This window comes from Bombina bombina, chromosome 6 (genome assembly GCF_027579735.1).
Source record: "Bombina bombina isolate aBomBom1 chromosome 6, aBomBom1.pri, whole genome shotgun sequence".
Classification (NCBI taxonomy): Eukaryota; Metazoa; Chordata; class Amphibia; order Anura; family Bombinatoridae; genus Bombina; species Bombina bombina.
The window spans coordinates 361,137,836-361,162,228 of NC_069504.1; the positions used below are offsets into that span (position 1 = coordinate 361,137,836).

General features: G+C 43.0%; 1 protein-coding gene across 1 annotated transcript in view; it reads left to right on the top strand.

Annotated features, from left to right (window-relative positions):
- FAF2 (Fas associated factor family member 2) overlaps positions 1–24,393 on the top strand; it is a 130,852-nt gene that overhangs the window by 31,757 nt on the left and 74,702 nt on the right. The window contains exons 3-5 of the mRNA XM_053717038.1: positions 21,275–21,409; positions 21,497–21,573; positions 21,688–21,826. Coding sequence (XP_053573013.1) covers positions 21,275–21,409; positions 21,497–21,573; positions 21,688–21,826 — 351 coding nt within the window. The remainder of the gene's footprint in view (positions 1–21,274; positions 21,410–21,496; positions 21,574–21,687; positions 21,827–24,393) is intronic.

Here is a 24,393-nt window from a genome sequence, read left to right on the forward strand (position 1 = left end):
AGCCTTGAAATGAACGCGGTCTGGCGCGCTTTTTTTGGACTGTACGGCTTACCTTGTGACCGGGTGTGGTCACGTTTTTGAATCTCCTGTTCCGCATTACTGACTGTGTGGCAACGGAAAAATTCTGGTCTGCTGGTGTCTGGTGCATAGGAGGTGGTGAGTGCCCCAGCCATTGTGCGTATAAAGTGCCGTTTAGATTTTTTCAAATTTGGTCCAATTTTTTGTGTTCATATCTCAGTTATGGAGGAGTCTGATGTTGAGATTGAAGTAGTCTCTGATTCAGATTCTATTTATTGCGAAGAATAGGATTCGGCCCAGATGACACATGACAGTTTTGTTCCGTAGGCCGTTTTAGAGGGCTCTACTCCTCGGGATTGGGGAATCAGGGGGCGGCTTAGCCATCCGCCTCTGGGGGTTCTGTCCCTCAAGAGGCGAGTTCCCTACCACTTACTGTTACTACACGTGCAGGTGACCCAGATTATGCTTATCCCTCCCTGGAAGCTGGTTTGTTTCCTTTCGGAGGTTGCGGAACGTTTCCGTATGCAAATACTTATAGTGTAGGCACATCTGCAGCTTCCAGATGTCTGCTTAAGATTATGTTCATGTCCCGTTACCCCGGGTCCTCCAGGCATGGGGTGGCCCGTTCAGCTCTCCAGGGGATTGACTGGTCCTGAGGCTCCAACATAGGTGTGCTGTGCTTTTCGATATAGACTGGCGTGCCTTCGTGTTCTGCTACGACATGTTTTGGCGTTGTTGGAGGTTCCCATCCTTAATGTATATAGGAATTCTCAGTCTGCTTCGAATAGCACACAGAATTAAATATAGGGGGATGAAGTAATCCTCTTATAGTCTGATCATTGAGCATCTTTTCCAGTTTGAGCTTGGACGAGAAGGGTTCTGTTGGGCTGAGTCCTGCGGGCGTGTCTGTTCTACTTGGGCGTAAAAACTACGGGTTGCCTTTTCTTCTATTTAATCCAGTGAGGATGACTTTGACTAAAAAAGCTCAGCTCATGTTTTGTTTTATATTCCTTCGGGAATTTTCCTTCTTGAATCAATACTTGATCGCACTGGTTACTTCTACGGAAGTTGTTTTGGGGACACATTTAGTCCGATGTTTCTGTCGTTTATTTCTTCCTCCCTGGGGGTGAATATTACGGCCTTGACATTAATGGCTAATGTTCAGAGTCTTGAGGCCTGTTTCAAACACATGGCGCCTGTTCTGCCTGGCTGGTCCGATTTTGGGTGTTGTGTGATTGCATTATTATTTGTGTTTTTCTTATCTTGTTTTTACAAGTGTCGGCTAAGCATTCTGAAAGGACCTAAGGGTTTGTAGGGCATGGGCAGTCCTCATCAGCCGTTCGAGCTGGTTTTCTGGGACTTGTTGGATTTCAAGTGCATCTCACACAGTTGGTTCCGATATGTTGGGGTTCGATGTGTTTCTTTCACCGCGTTGGTTGAGGATTTAGTGCCTCCTTGCCGCTGTTATGGATGGGTGGTTTTGTCCTTCAAGGGCAATTGGAATTGTCCTTCTGGACTTGTTCTTTTTGGGACTCTTCCTTCTGGTCGAGTTCTCTGGACTTTGTCCATTTTCTTCTTAGAGGTTGAGGCCACCTTATGGGAGGACCTTGCGGTCTTTCCTATTCTGGGAGTTAGGTTCCTTATTAGGAATTATAGGCCATGTGGTCTCCTTATCCGGGCTCCATCTAGGGGTTGTTTCCGGGGGTTTGGGATGCTATGCATTCTTTTTCCCTGGATATAGTAATTTGGTTCTGTACTCTGAGGAGATTATGGAGACTTGCCTTTAACTTGCTCTTCGGGTGACTTCGTCCCCGATATTTCCCCTTGGTTCTGGAAGTTGGGTGTTGTAGCCTTCTCTAAGGGATGTTCCCTTTCCCTTAGGTTGGGATTTATGATTGAGTCCTAGACCCGTTTGCCGGGTTAGTCTTCTCCTCTGTGTAGTCTGTTTTATTCAGCCGAGGTATGGTGTTTCCTGGAATATTGTTGGTTTAAACAATTCTGGGGCTTGGGCCTTACGTTTATCTGGATCTTTCCTGGCCTAGGCCAGCTGGTCAGATTAGGGGTTAGCTCCATGGTTTCAATACCTGGATCCCGCTGGGGGTACGTGTACTTTCTTCATGACCTTATCTGGCATTCTTTTCCAGAATTTTATGATCCTATAGCTGATTCGGGAGCTCTAGTTTTCCAGGGAACATAGAATATATTTTATGGTCTTGCTATTTGAGTTACTAGCAGTTTGGCCAGGAGTTCTGTGTGCTTGGGCTCCTAAGGGCCTGCCTTGTTGTTGAACGGTATGTGCTTTTTTCTTGGGAAGTTCCCTTTTCATATTCCTCAGTGGCGCCTGGATGTTTTTTCATTCTGCTCAGACTATGGCTTTGGCCTTGTGAGTGTGTGTGCACTTTTCATTAGCTGTGCCCTTCCTTTAGGGGGGGGGGGGGGTTGTTTGCCTTTCTTAAAGAGGTGAGGATTTCCTCTCTGGAGAATGGTTGTACTGCCCTGTGTGCAGGGGATTGGAACAGGTGGTTTATCCTGTACAGAGAGTGGTCCACTTTCTCGGATTGTTCTGTTCCGTCTAGGGTTTTGCAGTCCCCAAGTTAGCTCTCAATCTCTATGGGGTTCTCATTGGGAGTACCTGTAGGTGCTTCTGGAAAGCTCTCGAGCTCTGTTGGGGTGCCTGAGGCTATCCCACTCTGTCCTTTTATCTGGGGGCTAGTGTTTGGGGTCCTTTCTGTTCCCCTGTCTCTCAGACCTGTAGGTTACTTGGGTCCTGTGTTGGTATAGGATCTGAGATATGTTGTCTATTCTCGGATCGTTGAGGTACGGTGAGCCTCTTTGAGGTTCTTGGCTCCTCGTTCCAGACACGTTGGTAAGCCTTGCGGCTTTGAATATCCTGCAGTGTACTCGCTGATTATTGGAAGTTAGCAGTCTGTCGGTTGGTGTTGGCTATCTATCTTCGCATGCTTTTTACTTGTCTGCAAGTATTCTATTTTTCAAGGTATTCTGGTATGACTGCAGCGTGTGGTGTTCAGAGGTTGCTTCTCTGGGTTTGATGCACATGTTGGTTTGGGAATATTTGATATTCTGAGTTACTGGCGACTTGGGACTCCGGTTTCATTTTTTTTTCGAGGCGGTTGCTCTGTTTTTTCAGAGAAGTTTTCTTCTCTGTTCTGATTTCCGGTTTCAACCTTGTGGTTCTGTACAGTTTGGGGTCTGGGCGTTGCCTTCTCTTGTTTCAGGAACCCTTAGGGTCCATGTGCGCTTGGCTTTCTTTTTGAAGTTTTCCGTTTTTTTTATTGGATCTTATTGCGCCCTGTTTAGGGTCTTCCGGGAATCCTTGTTTGTTCCTCCATGTCCTCTCCCCTTTAGGAGTTTTCGGTGGTTATTCCCCTTTCTCTGTAAGGGTATGTGGTTGAGGACCGACCATTGGGCGATAGTGTCTCCTGGAGGAGTGTTGGCTAAGTTGAGTCTGTTTCTGCGGTCTTTAGCAAGGTTTGTGAACTCTGCGGGTCAGTGTCCTTGGGGCCTTTTCTCCTTTCATATTTTTTCCTGGCTTCGGAGTCCACAGCTCCCCGCCCGTGTTTTTATGTGGGGCGGCCGTAATTTTTGTTCTTCTGGTACCTATTCACCCTGATATTTCTTCTACTGTTCCTTGTTTCTCGGCAGAATGACTAGGGGATGAGGAGTGGGAGGAGTATTTAAGCCTTTGGCTTGGGTGTCTTTGCCTCCTTCTGGTGGACAGGTTCTGAATTCCCAAAAGTAATGAATGCAGCTGTGGACTCTTTCCATCTAAAGAAAATGATCAGGTAAGCATAATTTATGTTTTTATTTATGGGTTGCACATAAGCCAGGAGTAGTTGTAAACTTATACTGTCCTGGAAAAGTGAAAAGTAAATGTCTGTAGACGTCCTTTAGGCTAAGGGCATAACCATAAAACACAACCCCATGTGCAGGAGCTCGTAGTGAAGTAGCTGGTGCCGTGCACAGACCAACTAATCGATTATGAGATTCGCTTACAACTATTTTCATAATCTATTATCGATTAGTTGTTGCAGTTCTAGACTCCATAATATCCTTTGTATGCTTTGTTTTTCATTAAAAAGGTCGAAATTGAAATGTGCTTGGGTGAATTTGATATAGAAGAATTTTTGCAGTGAGTTATTACTGTTTTTCTGCAGCATACACACACATCCTATGAGAGTGCACCAGTATTCGAAAATTGTATGTGCATATGCTGCAGAAAAACGGAAACATTTTTACTGGTAGCATTTTTGCTAATTGAAGTATATTGCAAAATGCTTCTTATCTCTTGTAAGGTGTATCCAGTCCACGGGTTCATCCATTACTTGTGGGATATTCTCCTTCCCAACAGGAAGTTGCAAGAGGACACCCACAGCAGAGCTGTCTATATAGCTCCTCCCCTAACTGCCACCCCCAGTCATTCTCTTGCAACTCTCGACAAGAAACAAAGTATCAAGAGATATGTGGTGACTTAGTGTAGTTTTACCTTCAATCAAGAGTTTGTTATTTTTAAATGGTACCAGCATTGTACTGTTTTTCTCTCAGGCAGAAATTAGAAGAAGAATTCTGCCTGGAGATTTGATGATCTTAGCGGTTTGTAACTAAGATCCATTGCTGTTCTCACACATAACTGATGAATATGGGAAAACTTCAGTTGGGGGAACGGCCTGCAGATTACTTGCTTTGAGGTATGTTCAGTATTTTTATTTCTAGAGAGAGGAATAAGTTCTAGAAAATGCTGACAGAGCCTTGTGTATTTGAGGTAAGCCTGATGCAGTGATTTAACAGCGACTGGGATCATGCTTACATAACAGGGTAATACTCATGTTAATATTCATATTGCTTAGTGACAAAACGTTTACATGATTTCATAAATAGGACGTTTTTTCTCTGAGGGAGATAAGTCTTTATTTGGGGCCTAGTTTCCACATGGCTAGTCAGATACTCCCAGGAGTATTTCTTTCATGTAATTAACAAGAGTCCATGAGCTAGTGACGTATGGGATATACATTCCTACCAGGAGGGGCAAAGTTTCCCAAACCTTAAAATGCCTATAAATACACCCCTCACCACACCCACAAATCAGTTTTACAAACTTTGCCTCCAAGGGAGGTGGTGAAGTAAGTTTGTGCTAGATTCTACGTTGATATGCGCTCCGCAGCAAGTTGGAGCCCGGTTTTCCTCTCAGCGTGCAGTGAATGTCAGAGGGATGTGAGGAGAGTATTGCCTATTGAATGCAGTGATCTCCTTCTACGGGGTCTATTTCATAAGGTTCTCTGTTATCGGTCGTAGAGATTCATCTCTTACCTCCCTTTTCAGATCGACGATATACTCTTATATTTACCATTTCCTCTACTGATTCTCGTTTCAGTACTGGTTTGGCTTTCTACAAACATGTAGATGAGTGTCCTGGGGTAAGTAAGTCTTATTTTCTGTGACACTCTAAGCTATGGTTGGGCACTTTATTTATAAAGTTCTAAATATATGTATTCAAACATTTATTTGCCTTGACTCAGAATGTTCAACTTTCCTTATTTCCAGACAGTCAGTTTCATATTTGGGATTATGCTTTAATTATCATATTTTTTCTTACCTCAAAAATTTGACTTTTTTCCCTGTGGGCTGTTAGGCTCGCGGGGGCTGAAAATGCTTCATTTTATTGCGTCATTCTTGGCGCGGACTTTTTTGGCGCAAAAATTCTTTTCCGTTTCCGGCGTCATACGTGTCGCCGGAAGTTGCGTCATTTTTGACGTTATTTTGCGCCAAAAGTGTCGGCGTTCCGGATGTGGCGTCATTTTTTGGCGCCAAAAGCATTTAGGCGCCAAATAATGTGGACGTCTTATTTGGCGCCAAAAAATATGGGCGTCGCTTTTGTCTCCACATTATTTCAGTCTCATTTTTCATTTGCTTCTGGTTGCTAGAAGCTTGATGTTTGGCATTTTTTTCCCATTCCTGAAACTGTCTTATAAGGAATTTGATCTATTTTGCTTTATATGTTGTTTTTTTCTCTTACATATTGCAAGATGTCTCACGTTGCATCTGAGCCAGAAGATACTACAGGAAAACCTCTGCCTGCTGGATCTACCAAAGCTAAGTGTATCTGCTGTAAACTTTTGGTAGCTATTCCTCCAGCTGTTGTTTGTATTAAATGTCATGACAAACTTGTTAATGCAGATAATATTTCCTTTAGTGATGTACCATTGCCTGTTGCAGTTCCCTCAACATCTAAGGTGCAGAATGTTCCTGATAACATAAGAGATTTTGTTTCTGAATCCATAAAGAAGGCTTTGTCTGTTATTTCTCCTTCTAGTAAACGTAAAAAGTCTTTTAAATCTTCTCTCTCTACAGATGAATTTTTAAATGAACACCATCATTCTGATTCTTTGGACTCTTCTGGTTCAGAGGATTCTGTCTCAGAGATTGATGCTGATAAATCTTCATATTTATTTAAGATGGAATTTATTCGCTCTTTACTTAAAGAAGTACTAATTGCTTTAGAAATAGAGGATTCTAGTCCTCTTGATACTAATTCTATACGTTTGGATAAGGTTTTTAAAGCTCCTGCGGTTATTCCAGAAGTCTTTCCTGTTCCTAATGCTATCTCTGCAGTAATTGCTAAGGAATGGGATAAATTGGGTAATTCATTTACTCCTTCTAAACGTTTTAAGCAATTATATCCTGTTCCGCCTGACAGGTTAGAATTTTGGGACAAAATCCCTAAAGTTGATGGGGCTATTTCTACCCTTGCTAAACGTACTACCATTCCTACATCAGATGGTACCTCGTTTAAGGATCCTTTAGATAGAAAAATTGAATCTTTTCTAAGAAAAGCTTATCTATGTTCAGGTAATCTTCTTAGACCTGCTATATCATTGGCTGATGTTGCTGCAGCTTCAACTTTTTGGTTGGAAACTCTAGCGCAACAAGTAACAAATCGTGATTCTCATGATATTATTATTCTTCTCCAGCATGCTAATAATTTCATCTGTGATGCCATTTTTGATATTATTAGAGTTGATGTTAGATTTATGTCTCTGGCTATCTTAGCCAGAAGAGCTTTATGGCTTAAGACTTGGAATGCTGATATGGCTTCTAAATCAACTCTACTTTCCATTTCTTTCCAGGGAAACAAATTATTTGGTTCTCAGTTGGATTCTATTATTTCAACTGTTACTGGTGGGAAAGGAACTTTTTTACCACAGGATAAAAAGTCTAAAGGTAAAAACAGGGCTAACAATCGTTTTCGTTCCTTTCGTTTCAACAAAGAACAAAAGCCTGATCCTTCGTCCTCAGGAGCAGTTTCAGTTTGGAAACCATCTCCAGTCTGGAATAAATCCAAGCCTGCTAGAAAGGCAAAGCCTGCTTCTAAGTTCACATGAAGGTACGGCCCTCATTCCAGTTCAGCTGGTAGGGGGCAGGTTACGTTTTTTCAAAGAAATTTGGATCAATTCTGTTCACAATCTTTGGATTCAGAACATTGTTTCAGAAGGGTACAGAATTGGTTTCAAGATGAGACCTCCTGCAAAGAGATTTTTTCTTTCCCATGTCCCAGTAAATCCAGTGAAAGCTCAAGCATTTCTGAATTGTGTTTCAGATCTAGAGTTGGCTGGAGTAATTATGCCAGTTCCAGTTCCGGAACAGGGGATGGGGTTTTATTCAAATCTCTTCATTGTACCAAAGAAGGAGAATTCCTTCAGACCAGTTCTGGATCTAAAATTATTGAATCGTTATGTAAGGATACCAACGTTCAAGATGGTAACTGTAAGGACTATATTGCCTTTTGTTCAGCAAGGGAATTATATGTCCACAATAGATTTACAGGATGCATATCTGCATATTCCGATTCATCCAGATCATTATCAGTTCCTGAGATTCTCTTTTCTAGACAAGCATTACCAATTTGTGGCTCTACCGTTTGGCCTTGCTACAGCTCCAAGAATTTTCACAAAGATTCTCGGTGCCCTTCTGTCTGTAATCAGAGAACAGGGTATTGTGGTATTTCCTTATTTGGACGATATCTTGGTACTTGCTCCGTCTTTACATTTAGCAGAGTCTCATACGAATCGACTTGTGTTGTTTCTTCAAGATCATGGTTGGAGGATCAATTTACCAAAAAGTTCTTTGATTCCTCAAACAAGGGTAACCTTTCTGGGTTTCCAGATAGATTCAGTGTCCATGACTTTGTCTTTAACAGACAAGAGACATCTAAAATTGATTACAGCCTGTCGAAACCTTCAGTCTCAATCATTCCCTTCGGTAGCCTTATGCATGGAAATTCTAGGTCTTATGACTGCTGCATCGGACGCGATCCCCTTTGCTCGTTTTCACATGCGACCTCTTCAGCTCTGTATGCTGAACCTATGGTGCAGGGATTACACGAAGATATATCAATTAATATCTTTAAAACCGATTGTTCGGCACTCTCTAACGTGGTGGACAGATCACCATCGTTTAATTCAGGGGGCTTCTTTTGTTCTTCCGACCTGGACTGTAATTTCAACAGATGCAAGTCTCACAGGTTGGGGAGCTGTGTGGGGATCTCTGACGGCACAAGGAGTTTGGGAATCTCAGGAGGTGAGATTACCGATCAATATCTTGGAACTCCGTGCAGTTTTCAGAGCTCTTCAGTTTTGGCCTCTTCTGAAGAGAGAATCGTTCATTTGTTTTCAGACAGACAATGTCACAACTGTGGCATACATCAATCATCAAGGAGGGACTCACAGTCCTCTGGCTATGAAAGAAGTATCTCGAATTTTGGTTTGGGCGGAATCCAGCTCCTGTCTAATCTCTGCGGTTCATATCCCAGGTGTAGACAATTGGGAAGCGGATTATCTCAGTCGCCAAACGTTGCATCCGGGCGAATGGTCTCTTCACCCAGAGGTATTTCTTCAGATTGTTCAAATGTGGGGGCTCCCAGAGATAGATCTGATGGCCTCTCATCTAAACAAGAAACTTCCCAGGTATCTGTCCAGATCCCGGGATCCTCAGGCGGAGGCAGTGGATGCATTATCACTTCCTTGGAAGTATCATCCTGCCTATATCTTTCCGCCTCTAGTTCTTCTTCCAAGAGTAATCTCCAAGATTCTGAGGGAATGCTCGTTTGTTCTGCTAATAGCTCCGGCATGGCCTCACAGGTTTTGGTATGCGGATCTTGTCCGGATGGCATCTTGCCAACCATGGACTCTTCCGTTAAGACCAGACCTTATGTCTCAAGGTCCTTTTTTCCATCCGGATCTGAAATCCTTAAATTTAAAGGTATGGAGATTGAACGCTTGATTCTTGGTCATAGAGGTTTCTCTGACTCTGTGATTAATACTATGTTACAGGCTCGTAAATCTGTATCTCGAGAGATATATTATAGAGTCTGGAAGACTTATATTTCTTCTGTTATGTGTGATCAGTCCACGGGTCATCATTACTTCTGGGATATAACTCCTCCCCAACAGGAAATGCAAGAGGATTCACCCAGCAGAGCTGCATATAGCTCCTCCCCTCTACGTCAGTCCCAGTCATTCTCTTGCACCCAACGACTAGATAGGATGTGTGAGAGGACTATGGTGATTATACTTAGTTTTTATGACTTCAATCAAAAGTTTGTTATTTTAAAATAGCACCGGAGCGTGTTATTACTTCTCTGGCAGAGTTTGAGGAAGAATCTGACAGAGATTTTTACTATGATTTTAACCGGAGTCGTTAAGATCATATTGCTGTTCTCGACCATCTGAGGGAGGTAAAGGCTTCAGATCAGGGGACAGCGGGCAGATGAATCTGCATTGAGGTATGTGGCAGTTTTTATTTTCTGAATGGAATTGATGAGAAAAGCCTGCCATACCGTTAAAATGACATGTATGTATACACTTCAGTATTCTGGGGATGGTATTTCACCGGAACTACTCTGTTAAAGGTCATTAATCCTTTTAATAACTATTCTCATGTTAAACGTTTTTGCTGGAATGTAGAATCGTTTAATTTTGCTGAGGTACTGTGTGAATAAATATTTGGGCATTATTTTCCACTTGGCAGTTTTTTTGCTTTAATTGTGACAGTTTCGTTTCTCTTCACTGCTGTGTGGGAGAGGGAGGGGCCGTTTTTGGCGCTCTTTGCTACGCATCAAAAAATTCCAGTCAGTTACTTTTATATTTCCTGCATGATCCGGTTCATCTCTGACAGATCTCAGGGGTCTTCAAACTTCTTTGAAGGGAGGTAAATTCTCTCAGCAGAGCTGTGAGAATCCTTATAGTGACTGTGAATAAAAACGTTGTTTTATTTTCTTATGTACAAATTTAATTAGTGTTGTTTTTACTAATGGGAACAAACCTTTGCTAAAAGATTGTGTTGTTTTAAAGTTTGATGCTATAACAGTTTTTCAGTTCATTATTTCAACTGTCATTTAATCGTTAGTACCTCTTTGAGGCACAGTGCGTTTTTTTGCTAAAAAAGATTATAACCAAGTTGTAAGTTTTTTTGCTAGTGTGTTAAACATGTCTGACTCGGAGGAAGATATCTGTGTCATTTGTTCCAATGCCAAGGTGGAGCCCAATAGAAATTTATGTACTAACTGTATTGATGCTACTTTAAATAAAAGTCAATCTGTACAATGTGAACAAATTTCACCAGACTGCGAGGGGAGAGTTATGCCGACTAACTCGCCTCACGCGGCAGTACCTGCATCTCCCGCCCGGGAGGTGCGTGATATTTTGGCGCCTAGTACATCTGGGCGGCCATTACAGATAACATTACAAGATATGGCTACTGTTATGACTGAAGTTTTGTCTAAATTACCAGAACTAAGAGGCAAGCGTGATCACTCTGGGGTGAGAACAGAGTGCGCTGACAATGCTAGGGCCATGTCTGATACTGCGTCACAGCTCGCAGAGCATGAGGACGGAGAGCTTCATTCTGTGGGTGACGGTTCTGATCCAAACAGATTGGACTCAGATATTTCAAATTTTAAATTTAAATTGGAGAACCTCCGTGTACTACTAGGGGAGGTCTTAGCAGCTCTCAACGATTGTAACACCGTTGCAATACCAGAGAAACTGTGTAGGTTGGATAAATACTTTGCGGTACCGGCGAGTACTGACGTTTTTCCTATACCTAAGAGACTAACTGAAATTGTTACTAAGGAGTGGGATAGACCCGGTGTGCCGTTCTCACCCCCTCCAATATTTAGAAAGATGTTTCCAATAGACGCCACCACTAGGGACTTATGGCAAACGGTCCCCAAGGTGGAGGGAGCAGTTTCTACTTTAGCTAAGCGTACCACTATCCCGGTGGAGGATAGCTGTGCTTTCTCAGATCCAATGGATAAAAAATTAGAGGGTTACCTTAAGAAAATGTTTATTCAACAAGGTTTTATATTACAACCCCTTGCATGTATCGCGCCGATTACGGCTGCGGCAGCATTTTGGATTGAGTCGCTTGAAGAGAACCTTAGTTCCTCTACGCTAGACGACATTACGGACAGGCTTAGAGTCCTTAAACTAGCTAATTCTTTCATTTCGGAGGCCGTAGTACATTTAACCAAACTTACGGCTAAGAACTCAGGATTCGCCATACAGGCACGCAGGGCGCTGTGGCTAAAATCCTGGTCAGCTGATGTTACTTCTAAGTCCAAATTACTTAATATACCTTTCAAGGGGCAGTCCTTATTTGGGCCCGGTTTGAAAGAAATTATCGCTGACATTACGGGAGGTAAGGGCCACGCCCTACCTCAGGACAAGGCCAAAGTTAAGGCTAGACAGTCTAATTTTCGTCCCTTTCGGAATTTCAAAACAGGAGCAGCATCAACCTCCACTGCACCAAAACAGGAAGGAGCTGTTGCTCGTTACAGGCAAGGCTGGAAGCCTAACCAGTCCTGGAACAAGAGCAAGCAGGCCAGGAAACCTGCTGCTGCCCCAAAGACAGCATGAACCGAGAGCCCCCGATCCGGGACCGGATCTAGTGGGGGGCAGACTCTCTCTCTTCGCCCAGGCCTGGGCAAGAGATGTTCAGGATCCCTGGGCACTAGAGATCATATCTCAGGGATACCTTCTAGACTTCAAATTATCTCCCCCAAGAGGGAGATTTCATCTGTCAAGGTTGTCAACAAACCAGATAAAGAAAGAAGCGTTTCTACGCTGCGTACAAGATCTGTTAACAATGGGAGTGATCCATCCGGTTCCGCGGTCGGAACTAGGACAAGGGTTCTACTCAAACCTGTTCGTGGTTCCCAAAAAAGAGGGAACTTTCAGGCCAATCTTAGATTTAAAGATTCTAAACAAATTCCTAAGAGTTCCATCGTTCAAAATGGAAACTATTCGGACAATCCTACCCATGATCCAAGAGGGTCAGTACATGACCACAGTGGATTTAAAGGATGCTTACCTTCACATACCGATCCACAAGGATCATCACCGGTATCTAAGGTTTGCCTTCTTAGACAGGCACTACCAGTTTGTAGCTCTCCCATTCGGATTGGCTACGGCTCCAAGAATCTTCACAAAGGTTCTGGGTGCCCTTCTGGCGGTACTAAGGCCGCGAGGGATTTCGGTAGCTCCATACCTAGACGACATTCTAATTCAAGCTTCAAGCTTTCAAACTGCCAAGTCTCATACAGAGTTAGTTCTGGCATTTCTAAGGTCGCATGGATGGAAAGTGAACGAAAAGAAGAGTTCTCTTTTTCCTCTCACAAGAGTTCCATTCTTGGGGACTCTTATAGATTCTGTAGAAATGAAGATTTACCTGACAGAGGACAGGTTAACAAAGCTTCAAGATGCATGCCGTGCCCTTCATTCCATTCAACACCCGTCAGTAGCTCAATGTATGGAGGTGATCGGCTTAATGGTAGCGGCAATGGACATAGTACCTTTTGCACGCCTACACCTCAGACCGCTGCAATTGTGCATGCTAGGTCAGTGGAATGGGGATTACTCAGATTTGTCCCCTACTCTGAATCTGAATCAAGAGACCAGAAATTCTCTTCTATGGTGGCTTCATCGGCCACACCTGTCCAGGGGGATGCCATTCAGCAGGCCAGACTGGACCATTGTAACAACAGACGCCAGCCTACTAGGTTGGGGCGCTGTCTGGAATTCACTGAAGGCTCAGGGACTATGGAATCAGGAGGAGAGTCTCCTTCCAATAAACATTCTGGAATTGAGAGCAGTTCTCAATGCCCTTCTGGCTTGGCCCCAATTAACAACTCGGGGTTTCATCAGGTTTCAGTCGGACAACATCACGACTGTAGCTTACATCAACCATCAGGGAGGGACAAGAAGCTCCCTAGCGAAGTATCAAAGATAATTCGCTGGGCAGAGTCACACTCTTGCCACCTGTCAGCAATCCACATCCCGGGAGTGGAGAACTGGGAGGCGGATTTCTTGAGCCGCCAGACTTTTCATCCGGGGGAGTGGGAACTTCATCCGGAGGTCTTTGCCCAAATACTTCGACGTTGGGGCAAACCAGAGATAGATCTCATGGCGTCTCGCCAGAACGCCAAACTTCCTCGCTACGGGTCCAGATCCAGGGATCCGGGAGCGGTTCTGATAGATGCTTTGACAGCACCTTGGAACTTCGGGATGGCTTATGTGTTTCCACCCTTCCCGCTGCTTCCTCGATTGATTGCCAAAATCAAACAGGAAAGAGCATCAGTGATTCTAATAGCGCCTGCATGGCCACGCAGGACTTGGTATGCAGATCTAGTGGACATGTCATCCTGTCCGCCTTGGTCTCTACCTCTAAGACAGGACCTTCTGATACAGGGTCCATTCAAACATCAAAATCTAACTTCTCTGAAGCTGACTGCTTGGAAATTGAACGCTTGATTTTATCAAAACGTGGTTTTTCTGAGTCAGTTATTGATACCCTGATACAGGCTAGGAAGCCTGTTACCAGAAAAATTTACCATAAAATATGGCGTAAATACCTATACTGGTGCGAATCCAAACGTTACTCCTGGAGTAAGGTTAGGATCCCTAGGATATTGTCTTTCCTACAAGAAGGGTTAGAAAAGGGTTTATCAGCTAGTTCATTAAAGGGACAGATTTCAGCTCTGTCCATCTTATTACACAGGCGTCTGTCAGAAAATCCAGATGTCCAGGCTTTTTGTCAGGCTTTAGCTAGGATCAAGCCTGTGTTTAAAGCTGTTGCTCCGCCATGGAGTTTAAACTTAGTTCTTAACGTTTTACAGGGTGTTCCGTTTGAACCCCTTCATTCCATTGATATAAAATTGTTATCCTGGAAAGTTCTGTTTTTAATGGCTATTTCCTCGGCTCGAAGAGTCTCTGAGTTATCAGCCTTACATTGTGATTCTCCTTATCTGATTTTTCACTCAGACAAGGTCGTTCTGCGTACTAAACCTGGGTTCTTACCTAAGGTAGTCACTAACAAGAATATCAATCAAGAGATTGTTGTTCCATCCTTGTGTCCAAATCCTTCTTCAAAGAAGGAACGTCTTCTACACAATCTAGATGTAGTTCGTGCCCTCAAGTTCTACTTGCAGGCAACTAAAGATTTTCGCCAAACTTCTTCCCTGTTTGTCGTTTATTCTGGACAGAGGAGAGGTCAAAAAGCTTCCGCTACCTCTCTCTCTTTTTGGCTTCGTAGCATAATACGCTTAGCCTATGAGACTGCTGGACAGCAGCCTCCTGAAAGAATTACAGCTCACTCCACTAGAGCTGTGGCTTCCACTTGGGCTTTTAAGAATGAGGCCTCTGTTGAACAGATTTGCAAGGCTGCAACTTGGTCTTCGCTTCATACTTTTTCCAAATTTTACAAATTTGATACTTTTGCTTCTTCGGAGGCTATTTTTGGGAGAAAGGTTCTTCAGGCAGTGGTTCCTTCTGTATAATGAGCCTGCCTATCCCTCCCGTCATCCGTGTACTTTTGCTTTGGTATTGGTATCCCAGAAGTAATGATGACCCGTGGACTGATCACACATAACAGAAGAAAACATAATTTATGCTTACCTGATAAATTCCTTTCTTCTGTTGTGTGATCAGTCCACGGCCCGCCCTGTTTTAAGGCAGGTAAATATCTTTTAAATTATACTCCAGTCACCACTTCACCCTTGGTTACTCCTTTCTCGTTGATTCTTGGTCGAATGACTGGGACTGACGTAGAGGGGAGGAGCTATATGCAGCTCTGCTGGGTGAATCCTCTTGCATTTCCTGTTGGGGAGGAGTTATATCCCAGAAGTAATGATGACCCGTGGACTGATCACACAACAGAAGAAAGGAATTTATCAGGTAAGCATAAATTATGTTTTCTTGGTGTCTTTCTCATCATTTTTCTTGGCATTCTTTTAGAATACCGAGAATTTTACAGTTTCTTCAGGATGGTTTAGATAAGGGTTTGTCCGCGAGTTCTTTGAAAGGACAAATCTCCGCTCTTTCTGTTCTTTTTCACAGAAAGATTGCTATTCTTCCTGATATTCATTGTTTTGTACAAGCTTTGGTTCGTATAAAACCTGTCATTAAGTCAATTTCTCCTCCATGGAGTTTGAATTTGGTTTTGGGAGCTCTTCAAGCTCCTCCGTTTGAACCTATGCATTCATTGGACATTAAATTACTTTCTTGGAAAGTTTTGTTCCTTTTGGCCATCTCTTCTGCTAGAAGAGTTTCTGAATTATCTGCTCTTTCGTGTGAGTCTCCTTTTCTGATTTTTCATCAGGATAAGGCGGTGTTGCGAACTTCTTTTGAATTTTTACCTAAAGTTGTGAATTCCAACAACATTAGTAGAGAAATTGTGGTTCCTTCATTATGTCCTAATCCTAAGAATTCTAAGGAGAAATCATTGCATTCTTTGGATGTTGTTAGAGCTTTGAAATATTATGTTGAAGCTACGAAATCTTTCCGTAAGACTTCTAGTCTATTTGTTATCTTTTCCGGTTCTAGGAAAGGCCAGAAAGCTTCTGCCATTTCTTTGGCATCTTGGTTGAAATCTTTAATTCATCTTGCCTATGTTGAGTCGGGTAAAATTCCGCCTCAAAGAATTACAGCTCATTCTACTAGGTCAGTTTCTACTTCCTGGGCGTTTAGGAATGAAGCTTCGGTTGACCAGATCTGCAAAGCAGCAACTTGGTCCTCTTTGCATACTTTTACTAAATTCTACCATTTTGATGTATTTTCTTCTTCTGAAGCAGTTTTTGGTAGAAAAGTTCTTCAGGCAGCGGTTTCAGTTTGAATCTTCTGCTTATGTTTTTTGTTAAACTTTATTTTGGGTGTGGATTATTTTCAGCAGGAATTGGCTGTCTTTATTTTATCCCTCCCTCTCTAGTGACTCTTGTGTGGAAAGATCCACATCTTGGGTAGTCATTATCCCATACGTCACTAGCTCATGGACTCTTGTTAATTACATGAAAGAAAACATAATTTATGTAAGAACTTACCTGATAAATTCATTTCTTTCATATTAACAAGAGTCCATGAGGCCCACCCTTTTTTGTGGTGGTTATGATTTTTTTGTATAAAGCACAATTATTCCAATTCCTTATTTTATATGCTTCGCACTTTTTTTCTTATCACCCCACTTCTTGGCTATTCGTTAAACTGATTTGTGGGTGTGGTGAGGGGTGTATTTATAGGCATTTTAAGGTTTGGGAAACTTTGCCCCTCCTGGTAGGAATGTATATCCCATACGTCACTAGCTCATGGACTCTTGTTAATATGAAAGAAATGAATTTATCAGGTAAGTTCTTACATAAATTATGTTTTTCTTAAGGCCCCTCTGACATCCAGTACATGGTAGGAGGGGCCTATTTTAGCACTCTAACTGTGCAGTTTTAATACAGACTGAGACATCCAGCTTCCCTAGAAGAGTCCTCTGGCATCTGAGAACCATTTGAAAGGGGTTATGTCTGCACAAAATCGTATTTAAGGGCAGGTAGGAGCCTCAGCAGAGCTGTGGCATGGTGCTCAATTGATTTTTTAACATTTTTCAATCCGGTTTGGGGCCTAAGGGGTTAATCATCCATTTGCAAGTGGGTGCAATGTTGCTTTAGTCCCTTACACATACTGTAAACATGCAACGTTTTTGTTTAATTGCTGTTTCACCTTTATTAAAGTGTTTTCCAAGCTTGCTTGTCTCATTACTAGTCTGTTAAACATGTCTGACATAGAGGAAACTCCTTGTTCAATATGTTTGGAAGCCATTGTGGAACCCCCTCTTAGACAAGCGACGCCAAGTACATCTAGCGCGTCTAATTATTTTACCTTACAGGACATGGCGGCAGTTATGCTACCCTCACAGAGGTATTCTCCAAACTGCCAGGGCTACAAGGAAAGCGAGACAGCTCTGGGGCTAGAATTAATACAGAACTTTCTGACTCTTTATTGCCTGTGTCCGATATACCCTCACAATGCTCAGAAGCCGAGGCAGGTGAGCTTCTATCTGTGGGTGACATTTCAGACTCAGGGAAGGCGTTACTTCAGTCTGATTCTGAGATGACAGCGTTTAAATTTAAGCTTGAACACCTCCGCTTATTGCTTAGGGAGGTTTTAGCGACTCTGGATGACTGTGACCCCATTGTGGTTCCAGAGAAATTGTGTAAAATGGACAAATACTTTGCAGTACCTGTTTACACCAATGTTTTTCCAGTCCCTAAGAGGTTTTCGGAAATTATTACTAAGGAATGGGATAGACCAGGTGTGCCGTTCTCTCCCCCTCCTGCTTTTAAAAAGATGTTTCCCATAGATGCCACCATACGGGACTCGTGGCAGACGGTTCCTAAGGTGGAGGGAGCAGTCTCCACCCTACCTAAGCGTACAACTATCCCCGTCGAGGACAGTTGTGCTTTCCTAGATCCTATGGATAAAAAATTGGAGGGTCTCCTTAAGAAAATTTTTATACATCAAGGTTTTATTCTCCAGCCTCTTGCATACATTGCCCCAGTTACTGCTGCAGCAGCTTTTTGGTTTGAGTCTCTTGAGGAGGCTCTACAGGTGGAGACCCCATTAGACGATATTCTAGACAGGATTAAAGCTCTTAAGTTAGCTAACTCTATTTCTGACGCCATTTTTCATTTAGCCAAGCTAACGGCGCGTAGGGCACTATGGCTTAAGTCCTGGTCAGCAGACGTTACTTCAAAGTCTAAGCTTCTTAACATCCCCTTCAAGGGACAGACCCTATTCAGGCCCGGTCTGAAGGAGATCATTTCTGATATTACTGGAGAAAAAGGTCACGCCCTTCCTCAGGATAGGTCCAATAAGTTAAGGACCAAACAGAATAATTTTCGTTCCTTTCGAAACTTCAAGAGTGGCGCAGCTTCAGTTTCCTCTAATGCAAAACAAGAGGGAAATTTCGCCCAGTCCAAACCAGTCTGGAGACCTAACCAGGCTTGGAATAAGGGGAAGCAGGCCAAGAAACCTGCGGCTGCCTTTAAGACAGCATGAAGGAGTAGTCCCCGATCCGGGACCGGATCTAGTGGGGGGCAGACTCTCTCTCTTCGCCCAGGCTTGGGCAAGAGACATCCAGGATCCCTGGGCATTAGAGATTGTTTCCCAGGTATATCTTCTGGACTTCAAAGCTTTATCTCCAAAGGGGAGATTTCATCTCTCACAATTATCTGTAAACCAGATAAAGAGAGAGGCATTCTTACGTTGTGTTCAAGACTTGCTGGTTATGGGAGTGATCCACCCAGTTCCAAGGGAAGAACAGGGGCAGGGCTTCTATTCAAATCTGTTTATAGTTCCCAAAAAAGAGGGAACTTTCAGACCAATCTTGGATCTCAAGATCCTAAACAAATTCTCAGGGTCCCATCCTTCAAGATGGAGACTATCCGAACCATCCTCCCTATGATCCAGGAGGGTCAATATATGACTACCGTGGACTTAAAGGATGCTTATCTCCACATTCCGATTCACAGAGATCATCATCCGTTCCTCAGGTTCGCCTTCTTAGACAGGTATTACCAGTTTGTGACTCTTCCCTTCGGGTTAGCCACGGCACCAAGAATCTTTACTAAGGTTCTAGGGTCCCTACTGGCGGTTCTAAGGCCACGGGGCATAGCGGTGGCTCCTTACCTAGACGACATTCTGATACAGGCGTCGACTTTTCGAATCTCCAAGTCCCATACGGACATTGTTCTGGCTTTTCTGAGGTCTCACGGGTGGAAGGTGAACGAAGAAAAGAGTTCTCTCTCCCCTCTCACAAGAGTTTTCTTCCTAGGAACACTGATAGATTCAGTAGAAATGAAAATTTTTCTGACAGAGGTCAGGTTATCAAAGCTTCTAACTTCCTGTCGTGCTCTTCATTCCACTTCTCGGCCGTCAGTGGCTCAGTGTATGGAAGTAATCGGCCTAATGGTAGCGGCAATGGACATAGTTCCGTTTGCCTGCCTACATCTCGGACCACTGCAACTTTGCATGCTCAATCAGTGGAATGGATTACACAGATTTGTCCCCTCTGCTAAATCTGGATTAAGAGACCAGGGGTTCTCTTCTCTGGTGGTTCTCTCGGGTCAATCTTTTCAGGGGAATGAGTTTCCGCAGGCCAGAGTGGACTATAGTCACGACAGATGCCAGCCTTCTGGGCTGGGGCGCAGTCTGGAACTCCCTGAAGGCTCGGGTTCGTGGACTCAGGAGGAAGCCCTCCTTCCGATAAACATTCTGGAACTGAGAGCGATATTCAATACTCTTCAGGCTTGGCCTCAACTAGCTGCGGTCAGGTTCATCAGATTTCAGTCGGACAATATCACGACTGTAGCCTATATCAACCATCAGGGGGGACAAGAAGCCCCCTGGCAATGTTGGAGGTTTCAAAGATAATTCTATGGGCAGAGGTTCACTCTTGCCATCTCTCAGCTATCCATATCCCAGGAGTAGAGAACTGGGAGGCAGATTTTCTAAGTCGGCAGACTTTTCATCCGGGGGAGTGGGAGCTCCATCCGGAGATATTTGCCCAGCTGATTCAACTATGGGGCAAACCAGAAGTGGATCTGATGACGTCTCGTCAGAACGCCAAGCTTCCCTGTTACGGGTCCAGGTCAAGGGATCCCCAGGCAGCGCTGATAGATGCTCTAGCAGTGCCCTTGTCCTTCAGCCTGGCTTATGTGTTCCCACCATTTCCTCTCCTCCCTCGTCTGATTGCCAAGATCAAGCAGGAGAGAGCTTCGGTGATTTTTATAGCACCTGCTTGGCCACGCAGGACTTGGTATGCAGATCTGGTGGACATGTCATCCCTTCCACCATGGACTCTGCCGCTGAGGCAGGACCATCTACTCCAAGGTCCATTCAAACATCCAAATCTAATTTCTCTTCATTGGTGGGAATCCAAGGGTTACTCATGGAGTAAAGTCAGGATTCCTAGGATATTTTCCTTTCTCCAAGATGGATTGGAGAAGGGATTGTCAGCTAGTTCCTTAAAGGAACTATTACACAATCTTGACGTGGTTCGTGCTTTAAAGTTTTATTTACAAGCTACTAAGGATTTTCGTCAAACATCTGCATTGTTTGTTGTCTACTCTGGACAGAGGAGAGGCCAAAAGGCTTCGGCATTTTCTCTTTCTTTTTGGCTGAGAAGTGTAATCCGTTTAGCTTGAGACTGCTGGCCAGCAGCCTCCTGAAAGAATTACAGTTCATTCCACTAGAGCGGTAGCTTCCACATGGGCTTTTAAAAATGAGGCCTCTGCTGAACAGATTTGTAAGGCAGCGACTTGGTCTTCGCTTCATACTTTTTCTAAATTCTACAAATTTGATACTTTTGCTTCCTCGGAGGCTATTTTTGGGAGAAAGGTCTTGCAGGCAGTGGTGCCTTCCGTTTAAGTTCCTGCCTTGTCCCTCCCTTTATCCGTGTCCTAAAGCTTTGGTATTGGTATCCCACAAGTAATGGATGAACCCGTGGACTGGATACACCTTACAAGAGAAAACAAAATTTATGCTTACCTGATAAATTTCTTTCTCTTGTGGTGTATCCAGTCCACGGCCCGCCCTGTCACTTTAAGGCAGGTGTTTTTTATTTTTAAACTACAGTCACCACTGCACCCTATAGTTTCTTCTTTTTCTTGCTTATCTTCGGTCGAATGACTGGGGGTGGCAGTTAGGGGAGGAGCTATATAGACAGCTCTGCTGTGGGTGTCCTCTTGCAACTTCCTGTTGGGAAGGAGAATATCCCACAAGTAATGGATGAACCCGTGGACTGGATACACCACAAGAGAGAAATTTATCAGGTAAGCATAAATTTTGTTTTTTCAAACTGAAATGCACCCATGCACATTTTAAATTTTGATCTTTCTATCCTTTTAATACCCCATCTATTTCAGGCCGCTGTGCAGGACCGGTTAAATGAACAGGAAGGTGTCCCCAGTGTTTTCAATACCCCTCCTAGCCGACCACTGCAAGTGAACACAGGGGACCAGCGAGTATACAGTTATGTGGTATCACGACCACAACCAAGGGTAAGCTCAAAGGTACCTTCTAAATGTACCGGACAGTAACATGTAAAAGTACAGACCACAATTTATTGCCTTCCTTTTCTCCCACAGGGACTTCTCGGATGGGGTTACTATCTGGTAATGCTTCCATTTCGCCTCACATATTACACACTACTTGATATATTTAGGTACGGTTTGGTCAATTAACTTTAACTTTATGTGCAAGGTGTTTGTATTGTATCATTGGCATAAATATTAAAATAATAATAAAATATTACTATTTTATTTTTTGTTAACCTTAGGTTTGCCCTGCGTTTTATCCGACCAGATCCTCGAAGCAGAGTTACTGACCCTGTAGGAGATATTGTGTCTTTTATACAACTTTTTGAAGAAAAATATGGCAGAATACATCCTGTGTTTTACCAGGGGACTTACAGTCAGGTTTGTGTTGCACATGATCTCTTAAAGGGATGTTAAACAGTAAATACATGCTAGAGATAATGTATTGAAAGCAAATATTTGACATTGAATAATCTGTAGATATATTTTCAATAATTAAAAAATATAAATTGTAAAAATAAAAGTATAAAGATTTAGTTTCTATAAAGTAATGGGCGTTGCCATGTTTGAAGTAGTTTTCTTTTTATCTCAGTTTGTGCAATCAAAGCTTTGTGGAATGCATTTTTGGACAGACTTTTATGCCAGTTTTATCTCTCTCCCTTACTGTCTTTAGTTTGGGAAACAGATAAGGGGCAACTTAACCCCTTAACGACCAAGGACGTGCCAGGCACGTCCTCCATTGGAGGTCACTTAACGACCAAGGACGTGCCTAGCACGTCCTCTAAGGTTTGAAGCTCTGGAAGTGATCCTGATTGCTTCCAGCAGCTTCTAAGGTATTGCAGTGATGCCTCAATATTGAGGCATTACTGCAATACCTTTTTTGGCACACCGATGCAGAGGGGGCCACTCTGTGGCCCTCTCTGCATCGGCCAGCAATGGTGCCGATCGTTGGTGGGTGGGAGCAGCTACAGGGAGGCGGGTGGGCGGCCCATCGCTGGCAATCTTCCGGCCAGCAGTCGGAAAAGATCGCCGTGTACACGCCCGTGATCCAGGCTTTACAAATTCAGGGTGGTGGGACGGAGTCGAGGGGGAAAATAATTTCTAAAAATAGATCGGGGAGGGGGTAGGGTATGCAGGGGGGGGGGGGGCAGCTACACTACAGAAAAAAGTAGTTATTTAAAAAACAAACAAAAAAAACACATTTATGTGCAAAGTGGGTACTGGCAGACAGTACCCAAAATGGTGGGGAATAGTTAGTGGGGGGAGGGTTAGAGAGCTCTTTGGGGGGGGATCAATGAGGTTGGGGGCTAAGGAGAGATTATACACAGCAGTATATATATATATATATATATATATATATATATATATATATATATATATAATATTTTATTTTTTTTTAAATGGGAAAAAAAATGAAAAAAATCCTTTTATTTTAGTACTGGCAGACTTTCTGCCAGTACTTAAGATGGAGGGGACAATTGTGGGGTGGGGGAGGGATGAGAGCTGTTTGAGAGAGTTCATTGGGTGGGATGTGTCAGGTGAGAGGCTGATCTCTACACTAAAGCTAAAATTAACCCTTCAAGCTCCCTACAAGCTACCTAATTAACCCCTTCACTGCTGGGCATAATAAAGTGTGGTGCGCAGCAGCATTTAGCTGCCTTCTAATTACCAAAAAGTAATGCTACAGCCATAAAATGTATGCTATTTCTGAACCAAGGGGATCCCAGAGAAGCATTTACAACCATTTGTGCCTGCACAAGTTGTTTGTAAATTATTTCAGTTAGAAACCTAACGTTTGTGAAAAAGTGAACAATTTTTTTATTTGATCACATTTTGTGGTGAAATGGTGGCATGAAATATACCAAACTAGGCCTAAATCAATACTTTGGGTTGTCTTCTAAAAAAATATATATACATGTCAAGGGATATTCAGGGATTCCTGACAGATATCCGTGTTCCAATGTAACTATCGCTAATTTTCAAAAAAAGTGGTTTTGAAATAGCAAAGTGCTACTTGTATTTATTGCCCTATAACTTGCAAAGAACATGTAAACATTGGGTATTTCTAAACTCAGGACAAAATTTAGAAACTATTTAGTTAGCATGGGTGTTTTTTGGTGGTTGTAGATGTGTAACGGATTTTGGAGGTCAAGGTTAGAAAAAGTATTCCCCCCCCCCCATTTTTTCATGATATTTTATAAATATTTTTATAGTAAATTATAAGATAATGATGAAAATGTTATCTTTAGAAAGTCCATTCAATGGCGAGAAAAACGGTATATAATATGTGTTGGTACAGTAAATGAGTAAGAGTGGAAAATTACAGCTAAACACAAACACAGCAGAAATTTAAAAATAGCCTTGGTCCCAAAGGGTCAGAAAATGGAAAAGTGCTGTGGTCACTACGGGGTTAAAGGGACATTTTACACATTTTTTTCGTGGGGGCTATCCTTTTTCTTAATATGAGGAGAGTCCACGGCTTCATTCCTTACTTGTGGGAAATACAGAACCTGGCAAAAACACACCAGCAAAAGGCTTAAATACCTCCCCCACTTCCCTCATATACTAGTCATTCTTTGCCTTTCGTCACAGGAGGTTGGCAGAGAAGTGTCAGAAGATACGGAGTAGTTCCTTATGGAGGGTAGTACCCTTTAGAATGGGACTGGAGTTTTAAGTAGTCTTGTTGAATGTTAGTCTGGAGATGCAGGGAGAGTCTTTCTGCGAACCCATCCAGACTCGTATTAACAGCTCCTAAGCAATCAGTGTTGACTAGTTTCACTGCCTGATTCTATCACTCAAGTCCATGTCAGGAGCGATGCTACAAGACTGTCAAACTTGAAAGGCTGTGTGTCTGTTCCACGGCAGAGATGCCGGTAAGATTGTTTCATTTTTTTATACACATATGATAACGCAAGAAGAAAGGGTCACAGTGTGACTCCTTTTATCTG